This window comes from Sparus aurata, chromosome 17 (genome assembly GCF_900880675.1).
Source record: "Sparus aurata chromosome 17, fSpaAur1.1, whole genome shotgun sequence".
In the NCBI taxonomy this organism is placed as follows: Eukaryota; Metazoa; Chordata; class Actinopteri; order Spariformes; family Sparidae; genus Sparus; species Sparus aurata.
The window spans coordinates 29,804,277-29,818,709 of NC_044203.1; the positions used below are offsets into that span (position 1 = coordinate 29,804,277).

General features: G+C 40.5%; 3 protein-coding genes across 4 annotated transcripts in view; 2 read left to right on the plus strand and 1 right to left on the minus strand.

Moving 5' to 3' along the window:
- The first annotated feature begins 122 nt into the window (after window positions 1-122).
- On the plus strand, window positions 123-1,548 carry LOC115566739 (potassium voltage-gated channel subfamily E member 1-like). The gene is made up of 2 exons (XM_030392699.1): window positions 123-273; window positions 1,060-1,548. Exon 2 carries the CDS (start codon window positions 1,094-1,096, stop codon window positions 1,514-1,516), a length of 423 nt encoding a protein of 140 aa, XP_030248559.1. The 5' UTR covers window positions 123-273; window positions 1,060-1,093; the 3' UTR covers window positions 1,517-1,548.
- dnajc28 (DnaJ (Hsp40) homolog, subfamily C, member 28) lies at window positions 1,536-4,640 on the minus strand. Of its 2 annotated transcripts, none has more exons than XM_030392698.1 (3): window positions 4,517-4,640; window positions 4,244-4,318; window positions 1,536-3,498 (listed from the first exon to the last, which is right to left on the minus strand). In XM_030392698.1, the coding sequence occupies exon 3, from the start codon at window positions 3,483-3,485 to the stop codon at window positions 2,364-2,366; it is 1,122 nt and encodes a 373-aa protein (XP_030248558.1). In that variant the 5' UTR covers window positions 3,486-3,498; window positions 4,244-4,318; window positions 4,517-4,640; the 3' UTR covers window positions 1,536-2,363. The 2 variants fall into 2 exon arrangements, with proteins under 2 accessions (XP_030248558.1, XP_030248557.1); XM_030392697.1 differs by having other exon boundaries at window positions 4,244-4,315; window positions 4,517-4,632.
- A 2,248-nt stretch (window positions 4,641-6,888) lies between these two features.
- LOC115568091 (uncharacterized) overlaps window positions 6,889-14,433 on the plus strand; it is a 276,579-nt gene continuing 269,034 nt past the window's right edge. The window contains exons 1-5 of the mRNA XM_030395170.1: window positions 6,889-7,220; window positions 11,534-11,581; window positions 11,899-11,946; window positions 12,924-13,186; window positions 13,726-14,014. Of these exons, the coding sequence (XP_030251030.1) occupies window positions 11,572-11,581; window positions 11,899-11,946; window positions 12,924-13,186; window positions 13,726-14,014 (610 nt within the window). The 5' untranslated portion in view covers window positions 6,889-7,220; window positions 11,534-11,571. The remainder of the gene's footprint in view (window positions 7,221-11,533; window positions 11,582-11,898; window positions 11,947-12,923; window positions 13,187-13,725; window positions 14,015-14,433) is intronic.

A 14,433-nucleotide genomic window follows, 5' to 3' on the forward strand; every position in this document is an offset into this window, starting at 1 on the left:
TCTTCATCTAAGCCATGCCTCACTATACGGAGCTTTTGCCCTTGCCCTGTGACCTCCTCCTTTCATTAAACGTGTTGACATGTTGAACATGCTGGATATCTCTTCCGCGTGAAAGAATGAGCATGAAGGAGGGCACATTGCGACCGAGAGAAGGGGGTGCGTGTGCGGCGTTCTTTAGTCGAGGCGCAGTCTTAGTCCTGCTGGAGACACCAGTCTTGAAATGATCGATGTCTGTTGATGCCAATGACAGCAGGAACTGACTCCACATCAACGGTAGGCTCATCTTTCTACTGAACAAAGCTTGAATAATGACAGATATCATGAGCAGGATTCAGTTTCTAAATAACCTCACCTTTGGACTCATAACACAAGAACTAACTGAAAGGTCAGCCATAAGAAAAATGACTGTACGCAGCATTCAAGTTCAAGTATGTTGGGTCGGAGTCACTGAAGGATTTCTGATGTGTACTTTTAACTTACATTCAAACAAATACGTGTGTCTAAAACACATTTACCTCAGCTGTTCAGGAGAATGCTGCAACACTATTTTGCTGTAAAGCTCCAGAAATGTTTTGTGGACTACAAAACTTCACCCGACTATCAAACAGCATGAGATGGAGTGAGTGAGGAGATGCTGGCTGAATTTTCATTTTGGGGTGAACTTATTCTTAAAAGCCAACATTTGAGGCAAAGTAGTTTTTGAGCTTGTGAAGACACTAAAGCACTTAATACACATTTATAAACTTTTGGAAAATATCCCGAGATTTCTTCTCACATCCTTTTCGTGGAGAGATTCAATGAATTTTGTCACATTTTCTCACATTCTGACTTATTATGCTCCGACCTTTCTCCTTAATCCTTTTTTTCCTCATCTTTTGATATATTCTATTAAAGGAAAACATCTTTATTTTCTAAAAGTTATCTCCAAATTTAAAACAATGCTTCTGTTTGTTCACTGGTTTCCTCTTCGGTTGTTGTTAGCAGGTGGGGAGGAATATATAAACCTTTAATTTTCTGATATTTACGTGAGATGACTCTTTTTCTCGTCTACCTCCTCAGTTGCAGTTTGCTTTGTGTCCAGCAGAGGGCAACCATGTCACACATCAACACCACGGAGCTGCAGTCGCTCCTGCTCTCCTTCCTGCAGCACTGCCTCAACAGCACAAGTATACTGTCTCCACCGACACCTCAGAACTACACCACCCAGCAGGCTGTGCCCCACGTGGCCGGGGCCAGGGCCCATGCTCAGTCTCAGGGCATGATGTACATCTTGCTGGTGGTCGGCATGTTCAGCTTCTTCACGTTCGGCATCATGCTCAGCTACATTCGCTCCAAGAAGCTGGAAAGCTCTCATGACCCGTACCACCAGTACATCGCCCAAGACTGGACCACGGTGATGACTCCGTCCAGGGTCGTGGCTCAGGCTCTGCACAGGGAGGAGGGAGGCAACGGAGCCAGAAGCAAAGAGCCCATCGTCATCTGCAACCCAGCGACACTGGAGCAGCTGCCAGACTAGAATGAGACATTTCCCTGTAGACCTCTGTTACACTTTTTATTAACTTTTAATGTCACATAGCAGCCAAAAGTTACAGTGTGTCAGATCAGTAATTTCACAGAAACGACTTGTTTTATAAATATGCCTCATGTTGTTATATCTTTGTCATCAGCACATGCAGCTCACAACACTTAGAGTCCAACAACCAGGATCGCTCAATACTGTTCTTTCACTGACAGCCGAAGACAACCCTGCAAATCTGGACAATAATTGTGAAATAATTGATTAAAGGGTAACTTCATCAATTTTACACATTCAAGTGTCTTCCAGAGGAAGCTGCATGTAATCTAATAATATCTCCTATTGATGTCTCTCAGTGGCTAAATTGCATTATAGATAATGCAGTCACCAGGTTTTAAAAGGAAGAGTGATACTTTGAATATAAAAGGTGATATCTCTGGTCCTGCTGTATCTGTTTTAATTGGGGTTTTTCTGGTCCATAATGAATCCAACAATGTTATGTTATAGGTAGTACAATGCTTTTCATAACCTGCCGTCTACATTACCCACAATGCAATTTAGCAAGTGAGTGACATCACTGGAGGCCATTTAACAGATTGCATGCAGCTTCCTCTGGAGCCACAAATAGCTTTTTTACTACTTTTGTCACATATGCAGCAGTACTCCTCACACTTTAAAGTGTAAAGTTGGTGGAGTTACCCTTTAAGTGGCACCATTGTCTCTAACTGTACATATGTGGGTGAGCGAGTGTTAGAAATATCGCTCTATTAACTGCAATGATTGGTTCAAGTGAAAAAATAATAAATATCGATCTAAAAGACTTCTCCGTTCACTTAAATTCAGAGTTTTATTTCATCCAATTTTCATCCAAGACATCAGGCTTTGTTTGGTATTTTTTCTCTTCTTTCCGCCTCTCTCTTTCCTTCTCTCTCTCTCTCTGCTGCTCCAGTCTGTGCTGGTGGGCTCCTTTCACAGCACGGTCAACCTCTCGCGACAAACTGAAGTGAACCATTTGCATTTTGAGCATCGGCACGATGAGGTTGTAATTGTCCACCACCTTGTTGAGTTTCACCAGCTCCTCCTCTACAGATGCACACAGCTGCTCCCATTGGCTGCTCTCTTTGGGGCTCATGGGGTCGCCGAGTCTGGCCCTCCCCTCCAATAACCGCTTTCGGATGTGAGCTGTGGTCTCTCGGATGTCGCGCTGTGTGACAACCCATGGTGGCTGGTAACCATTGTCTATGAGGATGCGGTTGAGGTTGTGGGTCATAGGATCGGCATATGGATTGTGCTCAAACTTACTGAGAGGCTTTCCAGCTCCACTCAGGTTCCTGAAGTCTCCCCGGGCCATGGACTCCTGGATCAGGTCCTCCACAAGCCGCTCCACAGCCTGGGTGATTTTGATCTTTCGGCTGCGCTGACGCATGTCCCGTTCCACCAGCGCCCCCTCTGCAGCAGCTGCCCTCTCGTGCTCCCTCTGCCGGTAGTTCAAAATCTGGTCAGACGCCCGGTCGACTCGAACCTGCCGGTACTGACGCTCACGCTGGCTGGGCGTGCCTGAACCCACACCTTCATAACTGAGGTACTGTCTGTGTGCAAATGCTGTACCTCTGGACTCCTCATCTTCCACTTCCTTCCCTCCATCAGGTTTCTTGGTCTTGCTCTGATGTGCCAGCACGGCCCGGTAGGCCTCCTCAACCCGAGCAAACAGCACTGCATCTGCCGTCGGAGCCCCAGAGTCCGGGTGGTAGAGCTTGGCTAGACGCAAGTAAGCCTCTTTCACCTGCACAGGACTGCTGTCTCGCTCGTCAGGAAGTTGGAGAAGCCTGTAGCTCTCCTGCAGGCTGCGACTGACCTGGGGACCGGAGCTGAGCGCTCTGAGCAACGGCGACCGTCGAGACAAGACCAGCAGAAAACGGCCATGGCAGAAGTCGGTGCGGGAAACCAGGAGTTGGAGAGTGCAACTCATTTCTGGCACAGTGCTGTGGAATCAAAAACCAAAGATACTACATGAACAATCACTCAAGTTAACTGTTTTTCTTTCTTCTCAGACTGCAGCTTGTGTTTATTTTCAACTGACATATTTCTGATCCCGACAATTCTTGAAATCATCTTGCGTAGCCTGAAGCGCCTGCGTTGCATCAGTGTTCTTTTACGTATGTGGACCACATTTATGACCTTAGTCTTGCTAGACTGAGAGTGGCATGTAAAATTAAGCAGAGCAATAATCATAAATTACCCCAAGCACTGTTTCCTGCATTATAATCATAACAAAGAAAAGAGGTTTTCATAATGCCATGTATTGGGTAACATATATCTGTGTTACGTCAATATTGAACAATAATATCTGCTGACTGATATATCGGTCGGGCTCTCATGTTAAGTATTTCTTTTGAGCTGTTAAAGAAAGCAAAGGCGTCTTCAAGACTCTAAAAAAACAGTAGGATTATAGAAGCTGCAGAAAGACCTAATTTTGAGCATATAAACAGTAACAGTAGTTAGCTATTTTTTTTGTTTTATACCACTGGAAGAAAGCTGCTTAACTTGTCAAGTCAATATAGTCCACAGCGTGCCTTTACAATCTGTACAGCATGTAACAGCTTCTAATCCTTAGACCCTCCTCGTAAACTTTATCAGCACAGTTAAGCAGCAATTTCATGAGAGAGGACAATAACAGAGCTGAAGCTAAACTACATAAGACTAACTGTCACAAATCAACGTACATACCTGCTTTAGTTATATTTTCCTCCCAGCTTTTCCCCTTGTTGGTCATCAGGAGCCACAAGTCCACATCCAAACCTGCTGCAGGACAAAAAAATGGGGTCAAGTTTGAAGGCTGATTTACTGCTGACTAGCTAATGCTGCGCTAGGTTATCAAAATAATCACATTTCCGGAACAATGCATTTAACACAAGTGAAAACTGAAGACTACCCCTGCGAAGACACAAGTTAACATTACATGACAAGCAAGCTTAAAGCCTACAAAAAAAGTCAGGTCACCTATCTGTGTTTGGTTTGTTGTTACGTCTTCTTTTTCTTCTTCGTCTGCTACAGCTCCTTCTTCTTCGTTTGTTTTAACGGCGGACTGCGACCGATGACTCTCAAGGTGCACACCGCCACCTGCTGTACAGGAGTTTGTAGTAAAGGACACTATTTTATTTGACCCTCTAAATCTTTATTGTATACAGTATCAGATATAAAAGTACAGACGCGGACAATGAATAACAACAAAAACAAACACAAAGTAATGATAATAATAATCCTCTGAGATGAGTATGAGAGGTGAAACATCTTCAGGAAACTGAAACGAGTCCACGAGAGAACCTTCATCAACAATAACGATAACCATGATAATAATAGTATTAGTATAGTAATAGTATTAATGATAATGACAATACGTTAAATAAAATTGATTGGCTTGGATTAGGCCAATTTTCTCTTTATGAAAAGGAATTTCTCTGAAAATGACATTTTTTAAAATGTATTTACAATCTTATCTTAAATACCACATTAATCAAACATATTTATACAAGATAAAATTCTCTTTAGGATGTCCTTCCAGTGGAAAAAAAACAGAAGAAAGTGTCCATGAGGGTGCTTTTCAGTGGATAAAAAAGGGTTAAGTTCCATTTTTGGTTCACCCTATTATATAAAAAAATAAACAAACATGATAATGGGCCCTCTAGGATTCCCTTCCATTAGAAGTAGAACAACATGATAAAATACCTTCTGTGTGTTCCTCCACAGGACAAAATGTGAAAGGGTTCCCTCACAGGTGTCCTTCCAGTCAAATACACTTTCCCATGCATTTTATTACAGATGTGCAGTAGTCATAATCATATAATAACATTCTTAAAGCTTGTTAAAGCTTGCTAAGTTTGTGACTGTTTCAGTGTAAATGTAGAACGACTGTCTGGTGCCCTGTCTAGTGGTTACCATCGGCCACTTTTATACAGTCAAAGATTAACCAATGTCTACATTTATTACTATACTGTGTTACTGGTCATTTGCACCTTTATCTTGCTGTGTATTTAAACTGTCCAGAGGCCACTGCTGCCAACTCGTCCCAAAAGTCGCTAGAAGACGCTAAATGACGTCATAGCCTAATTTGCATAACTGACCATGTGCATTTGTAGGACAGAGGAATCGCGTTGTGGGAGGGACAAAAAGTGACACCCTTAATATGTGTAGAACTACAAATAAACTTATTAGTGCAGTGTTTTTTTAGACAAAGACACATTTTATGCGCGAGTCTTGACACAGAGAGGTGAACGTTTCCTGCTCTGACAGCAGCTGGGAGGGACCGCTGAGGGAGGACGGGGCCGTCTGTGAGTGCTTTGGGACGGGGGACAGTAGCGCCGAGATCGAAAAGTGGCTAAAGGTATGTCGATTGCTGCTTAACGGCATATACCGATCCCTAGAATGGCATACAGATTCTCGGAGTGGTATATACCGATCCCCAGACTGACATACAGATTCTCGGAGTGGTATGCTGCTATTATGCCGCTGTTATTCCACCGACACATGACGGTATGTGCCACTTGAGATTGTTACGGCACTGAGAGACTGTTGGATGGGTACCGCTCCCTGATGAATATGCAAATGTAATGCCACTGGGCTGGTTTGACGACAAGTACAGCCGTAAACATATACTTTTTTTTTTTTTTTTTTTTGTCTTTATTGACAATGCTAACTTAACACTTTACCGCAAGTAATGTTATGTTGTTGGGATTGTAGGCATATAGACAGTAATTACACGTGGGACTCTTACGATATGATAGAAAAGCAATATGTCTAAATGTCCGCCTATAAACTACTTAAAGCTAATGAAAGCGCTAACCTTAGCTAACATGGCTAATATTAGCCCAGCCACCGTAATAATGAAAACCCATCACTAAGTATTGTTTTGTTGGCAGGCTCAAAAGTTCTGCTATCGATTAGTCAGACTGGCTATAAGGTGGCTGGGCTAATATTAGCCATGTTAGCTAAGGTTAGCGCTTTCATTAGCTTTAAGTAGTTTATAGGCGGATATTTAGACATATTACTTTACTATCATATCGTAAGAGTCCCACGTGTAATTACTGTCTATATGCCTACAATCCCAACAACATAACATTACTTGCGGTAAAGTGTTAAGTTAGCATTGTCAATAAAGACAAAAAAAAAAGAGAAAAAGTTTATGTTTACGGCTGCACTTGTCGTCAAACCAGCCCAGTGGCATTATATTTGCATATTCATCAGGGAGCGGTACTCATCCAACAGTCTCTCAGTGCCGTAACAATCTCAAGTGGCACATACCGTCATGTGTCGGTGGAATAACAGCGGCATAATAGCAGCATACCACTCCGAGAATCTGTATGTCAGTCTGGGGATCGGTATATACCACTCCGAGAATCTGTATGTCAGTCTGGGGATCGGTATGCCATTCTAAGGATCGGTATATGCCGTTGAGCAGCAATCGACATACCTTTAGCCACTTTTCGATCTCGCTGTCACTCCCGGGGTGAGTGCTTTCACGTCAGAGTGTCCAGAAGTCTCCAATAACAACAGAAAAAGTCGTTAGATTTGTCGCTAGTCGCTTTTTTGAAAAAGATTTGACAAAGTCGCTCAGTTGGCAACACTGTCCAAGGCTGTGCAGTTAAATGGACACTGGTTTGAGGAGTAAAGAGGGAGGTGACCTGAAGGAATAAGAGAGAGACTTATGGTGAGTGTTATTACCAATCAAGCTTGGAGACTTTTCGTTGACACCAGAGAGCAGAGCTGCTTCACGGTTTTTACATAAAACTTTGAGCGGAACAAAAGTAGACGAACTTCAGCTCTAACTACTGAAGCTACTATAAAGTAATACATCACAACATTATGAAACATTTTAGAATTAGCTAACACTTTGCTAACGTTCTTATTTCCAACGGACGATACTAGCTAACGGTTAGCTAGTTTTCTAAAGTGGTTTAACACGATAGTTGATTTATAATTGTATTTAGGAAGACGTTAATTAAGTAACGTGAACAGTGTGTGTGTGTGTGTGTGTGTGTGTGTGTGAGAGAGAGAGAGAGAGAGAGAGAGAGAGAGAGAGAGAGAGAGGGAGAGGAGGGTATCAGGGCCATGCTAGCCTAGTATTGATGAAAAAGTAGCAGCAGCACAGAGCTATCCTGTTTATTGAAGGTTTCCAGGAGACTCTGTGACGTTATGTGAGAAATGTACTTTTCATTACTTCTTCTGTACGTTGACTTTTTAGAGAATATTAAAGCAAACTCTGGTTGACGAACTCCCAGCAGGGGTTGTAGCTGATTCTGTGGTCTGTCCAGGGACCATGGTCTCTGGCACGGACCAGTGGTCGCTACCACTAGGGGCGCTAGAAACACTGGTCGCGACCAGCTCCTCAGTGGTCGCGACCAGTTGCTCTGTGGCACAGACCAGTGGTCACAACCACTAGGGGCGCTAAAGATACTGGTCCTGACCAGCTCCTCAGTGATCTGCCCTGTGGTTTCTGTGGTCTGTGAAGCGGCTTTAGTATTTTCTCCCCTTTCCGGTCGTTTTGACAGCACTGTTAGCTGGATAAATGTCAGAGATCATAATCTTTTGTCTATAAAATACACTATATCAGAAATATCATGATTAATATTGTTATTATCATTGATTATGAAGATCTGTGTGGTCAGGACCAGCTGGTCTGTGGCACAGAACAGTGGTCACTACCACTAGGGGCGCTAAAAACACTGGTCGCGACCAGTGGCACAGTGGTCATGACCAGCTCCTCAGTGGTCATGACCAGCTGGTCTCTGGCACAGACCAGTGGTCACTACCACTAGGGGCGCTAAAGATACTGGTCCTGACCAGCTCCTCAGTGATCTGCCCTGTGGTTTCTGTGGTCTGTGAAGCAGCTTTGGTATTTTCTTTTCTTTCCGGTCATTTGGCAGCACTGTTAGCTGGATAAATGTCAGAGATCATAATCTTTTGTCTATAAAATACACCATATCAGAATTATTATGATTAATATTGTTATTATCATTGATTATGAAGATCTGTGTGGTCAGGACCAGCTGGTCTGCGGCAGGGACCAGTGGTCACTACCACTAGGGGCGCTAAAAACACTGGTCACGACCAGTGGCACAGTGGTCATGACCAGCTGCTCTGTGATCTCTTCCGTTGTTTGGACCAGTTGAGTGATCTGTGGAGTGTTTGTTTCTTTGTATTTATTTTTAACACAACTTTTCCCTTTTCTCACTGTGTTAGCAGAATAGCCTAAATGTGAGAAGCCATTTGTCTATCCAATGTTATTGATTACTATTAATAGAAATCATAATAACAATGATTAAATTTTATTATTAGTCGTAGTTGTATGAGTAGTACTTTCATTGTAGCTGATTCCGTGGTCTGTCCAGGGACCCTGGTCTCTTGCACGTACCAGTGGTCACTACCACTAGGGGCGCTAGAGACACTGATCTGTCCTGTGGTCCTCGTCATCTGCTTGTTGTCTTACTGAGTGGTCTTTGGAGTAGTTATTGTACATTTAATACACCTTCTCCCTTTTCTCATTGTGTTGGCAACACTGTGCTGAATAAATGTAAAAATAAATAAATACAAATAATTATCTTTTGTCTGTCAAATATTATTGATCTTTACAATTAATGGAAATCATTATAGAATAGAACAGAAATAGCTTTATTTTCCCTGAGGGAACATTTGCCTTGGGCACAGTGCTACAATTTGTTGCTTCACAGAAACAAGCATACCTCAACAACAGACAGACATAAAAACAATTATAAAATCAACATTAAAACATCTCAAAACATGGAAGACACTATACATTTTAACACTGACAATGTGGCAGCTTAATTTTAGTTCTGTTGTTCAACAGCTTGATAGAAGTCGGGATGAACAATAACTTCAGTCTGTTTGATTTGCACTTTGGCACTCGGAGTCTTCTTTCTGATAGCAGAGAAACAATAATTAGATTATTATTATTAGTTGTAGTTATATGAGTAGAACTATCGATTATGCAGGTCCATGTCTTCCTGACTGGTTTAAACTTTACCAATGTGTTGCATTTTAAAAGCTTGTCACATTACCCTTTGTATCAAATCTTGGTCTAGAAACTAATATCAAATAAATGTAGCTGATCACTCGATGATTGTTCCAAGGATTTTCTCTGCATAAAATCTGGAAAAAAACCCTCTAATCTCACCAGGATGTCAATTGTAGCCTGCATAAAAGAAAACATTTTAGTAGGAAAAAAAATAACGTAAGCAAAGATTAAGACGGATTGTCGGAATGTGCCTGGGAATCCTAGCGAAAAGTGTAGTGACCAGAGGAGTACCGTTTGCAGACAGTGAGCGCTGATGGCGCAAAGACTCATGGGAGCGAATTCTCAAGTGTTGATGAGAAATTGTGGATTTAGAATGAACATAGGTATATGATCAATACGATCACATCTGGCTTCAAAATTGGAAATTGCTCCTGATTTGTCATGAACTGAATCACCAACCGTTTCCTTCATTTCATTGGTTTAAAGGTAGGGGTGGGTGATACTGCTAATTTTGGTATCAATCCAAGTGATTACAGGGCCAGTATTGCCGATACCGATACAGATACTTTTTACTTGAAGATTCCTGATCATTGAATGATTTTGTACTTTTGCCTTTAATTAGTTGATCATGATTATGATAATAATAAAACACAGGACAAAGATTTTAGCCAATTTAGAAACTAATATTTAACATAATTAAATCTATAAATCTATCTGCATGTAGCTTAAATAGGAATACTAATGTTCCTTCCACAGATACACAAAGGGGTTATTATATTCTGCCATATTCATACTTAAGGTTTGAGGGAAGCTATATATATATTAGCATAAGTATATGTTTTTTGTTCCAGTAGGTTAACATTTGAGATTAAATGTGATAGACAATTAAATGTGATAGACAATTAAGATTAACATTGGATAGACAAACGATTATGGCTTCTCACATTTAGGCTATTCTGCTAACACAGTGATAAAAGGGAAAAGTTGTATTAAAAATAAATACAAAGAAACAAACACTCCACAGATCACTCAACTGGTCCAAACAACGGAAGAGATCACAGAGCAGCTGGTCATGACCACTGTGCCACTGGTCGTGACCAGTGTTTTTAGCGCCCCTAGTGGTAGTGACCACTGGTCCCTGCCGCAGACCAGCTGGTCCTGACCACACAGATCTTCATAATCAATGATAATAACAATATTAATCATAATAATTCTGATATAGTGTATTTTATAGACAAAGGATAATGATCTCTGACATTTATCCAGCTAACAGTGCTGCCAAAACGACCGGAAAGAAGAGAAAATAATAAAAGCCCTTCACAGACCACAGGGACCACAGGGCCGATCACTGAGGAGCTGGTCAGGACCAGTATCTTTAGCACCCCTAGTGGTAGTGACCACTGGTCTGTGCCAGAGACCAGCTGGTCCTGACCCCACATATCTTCATAATCAATGATAATAACAATATTAATCATAATAATTCTGATATAGTGTATTTTACAGACAAAAGATTATGATCTCTGACATTTATCCAGCTAACAGTGCTGTCAAAACGACCGGAAAGGGGAGAAAATACTAAAGCCGCTTCACAGACCACAGGGACCACAGGGCAGATCACTGAGGAGCTGGTCAGGACCAGTATCTTTAGCGCCCCTAGTGGTTGTGACCACTGGTCTGTGCCACAGAGCAACTGGTCGCGACCACTGAGGAGCTGGTCGCGACCAGTGTTTCTAGCGCCCCTAGTGGTAGTGACCACTGGTCCGTGCCAGAGACCATGGTCCCTGGACAGACCACAGAATCAGCTACAACCCCCTCTCCGAACTCCTTCAGGAATCATGAAATTAAATACTTTTGCTAATTGGACTATTTTTTTTCCCTCAAGGAAATCAAAATTGCCATTTTTTTTACAGTTGTCTAGCAGACGTATGCAATAGGTTAAAGAGCTGTACATGTTTCTGATGTCAAACTTTTTCTCAAATTCTTTGCAGCTGCTTGATCCTCAGCAGTAGCGTCTGATGTAAATACAATGGCAGAAGGTAGGTGCACAGATACAGTAATTTTACATATATATATATATATATATATATATATATATATATATATATATATATATATATATTATATATATATATATATATATATATATATATATATATATATATATATATTTATATATATATATTATATATATATATATATATATATATATATATATATATATGTACACACACACACGCAGTCACATTAATTCAAATTTCAACAGAGAATCTGACTGCAAAATTTTGTTTTAAGTTCAGTCAGTCAATCTTTTATTTCAATAGTAATAATAATATTTCCCTTAATTTTGTTTCAGCTGCAGGTCACTCAACTGGAGGAGCTGGTGTAGATACCAAGCCAGATGGTAGGTGTACAGGTAGTATGAGGTCTCCTCTGTAAATGCTTTGTACTCTGTCAGTCACGGATCAGAATGTCTAGAAAACCAAAATCTGATGATAAATTTACATCTTGATTTAATTTGTGGTTGGATATTTAAAACAGGCTGAACTTGACCTCGCACCTCAATAACATACCTCAAATTGACTCAATTCTGGCACACTGTGAATATTCTATCCTGTATAATGTACACGCCCACTGTCTGTCTGTAGGCTATATGTTGTGTTTATTTGTTTATATCTGTGTGCACTATTATGTTTATGTTGTGTTTATGATGTGTGTTAAATATGACTTGCACATTTGGAGTATGGGGAAACGCAATTTCGATCCTCTGTATAATTACTTGCACTAATTCCATGGTCTGATTGACAATAAAGTTCACTTTGACTTTGACTTTGACTCGGATGTATGTCAAGAGTAATCTCGCTAATGTGGATTAATCAGCAAAGAGCATTTATTCAACATTTTTTGTCTGATTCATTTGTATTATCTTATTATTTATAATAATTATCTATGTGAGCCAATTTCCATGCTAGACAAATTTCAGACACTAAATGTGTTTGTGTGTGTGAGCCTCTGTGTATAGTAGCTTGTTTATAAATATAGATGTTATAGCAATTCATGAAGTATCTTTGTAAGCTTGGGAACCCCTGTTAAACATCACTGTAGTTGAGTCATGTTAAACAGTAAGTACACTTCCTGGGACCCACATGCAGTCAAGAATAATTCAGTTGAGGCAATACAAACACAACGAGACTAAGCACTTCTGGCATCAACATCTGAAGGCGTACATTGTCAGTTCTTAATATTTGATCATCATCTACACTTGATATAGAAAGTAGAAGTTTGACAGCCTCTTGTAATGAAACCTGTATATTAAGTGGCATCGTGTTCTCTTCAAATCCAATCAGTCATTGTAGAATAATATTTACCTCCTTTCCTCAGATGAACACTTTGTGGATAAACATCAGCCTGAGCTGATCAAGAGAGTGAGCAACGTTGAACCCATTTTGGATGAGCTCCTCCGCCAAAATGTCATCCAACAAGAGAGTTATGATAAGATCAAGACTCTGCCCACTGCTGAGGAGAAGATGAGGGAGCTCATCAGTGGGCCACTGAATTCCGTTTCAGGAAAATATATCTTCTATCAAATCCTGATTAAAAATGAGCCATTTCTGGTAGAGGACCTCAAGAGAATGGATGTTGAAGTGAGTAAATCTAGTTATATAAATCATTATATTGGCAGTGTGGATAGCTTAGGTTGTGTCTCTCGTTTATTCACTGTTTTAGGGCCTCAAATGGTGAATTCAACTCAACTTTTTTTTCGATACCGTGCAGCCCTAATTGAAATTTTTCAAAAGCAGTTATTTAACTGAACTTTCTTGATTGGGAAAATATTTCTTCTGTCACCATTGTTTGATGGAATGTAGATGAACCATGAGACATAAGTTCAAAATCTACTCTACTGTGCAGCGGGCAGGATTTTTTTTTTTCAAACTATGAGTGTAACAATGTGATTATGTGTATGAGTTCAGTAATGCTCAAAATCATACATTTTATTCATTGATTTGCTGTTCGCTTCATTGCAGCTGATAAGGCAAAGTCATGAACTGGTTTGCTTTGATGAAACAGCACTAACTTTTTTGTCAAGTCTTACTTTCAAGCTGAGATGACATTGATATACAAACATTTTTTTTATAGTGAAGAAATAACATTTGCTTATCAATATATACCTGGAACTTTATAGGTGGTGACAATGGGAACTATTAAAGAGCTGCTCTCGAAAACACTTACTGATCTGAGTTATGAAGAGCGACAGAACTTCAAGTGGTTTCTGCAGTTCACATTCTTCCAGAGGAGCCTTCCACAGATTCCCTGGAGCAGACTGCTGGAGGAAGACATGACAGAGTCCCTGGTGGATGTGATGGTGGAGAAATACGGTCAAAAGTCTGTGGAGTTGATCAGGGAGGTTTTAATGGACATGAACCGGACTGATCTGGTGCAGAGGCTGTCAGAGACCAGCTCAGGACTCGAAGGTAAGATAGGAGGACAACTGTCACATTAATTCATAATAACGGACAAAGACACACTGTTACAAAATCTTTTGATCTCTGGTGCAAAATATCAGATGACGTTTATAATATAAATCAATGCATCAGCACCGTATAGACCTGCCATGACAGTAACAATACCAGAGAGTTGAATCATCACCTGTCAAACACAGTCACAACAAAAACTGAATCAGAGAAACTAGTTCTATGTTATCTTTAAAATAAAGGCATGTAATTCACTTTACTGGTGCAAAAAATATACAAAATGATATTAGATATGAACTATGAAATTAGACAGAGATTACTTCAGAGTTGAAAGTTTTGGATCTTGACTTTAATGAAAAGATCTCAATGAATCTGAATCTTTGTTATTTTGTAAGTGTTTTCAAAGGGTTCAACATCTT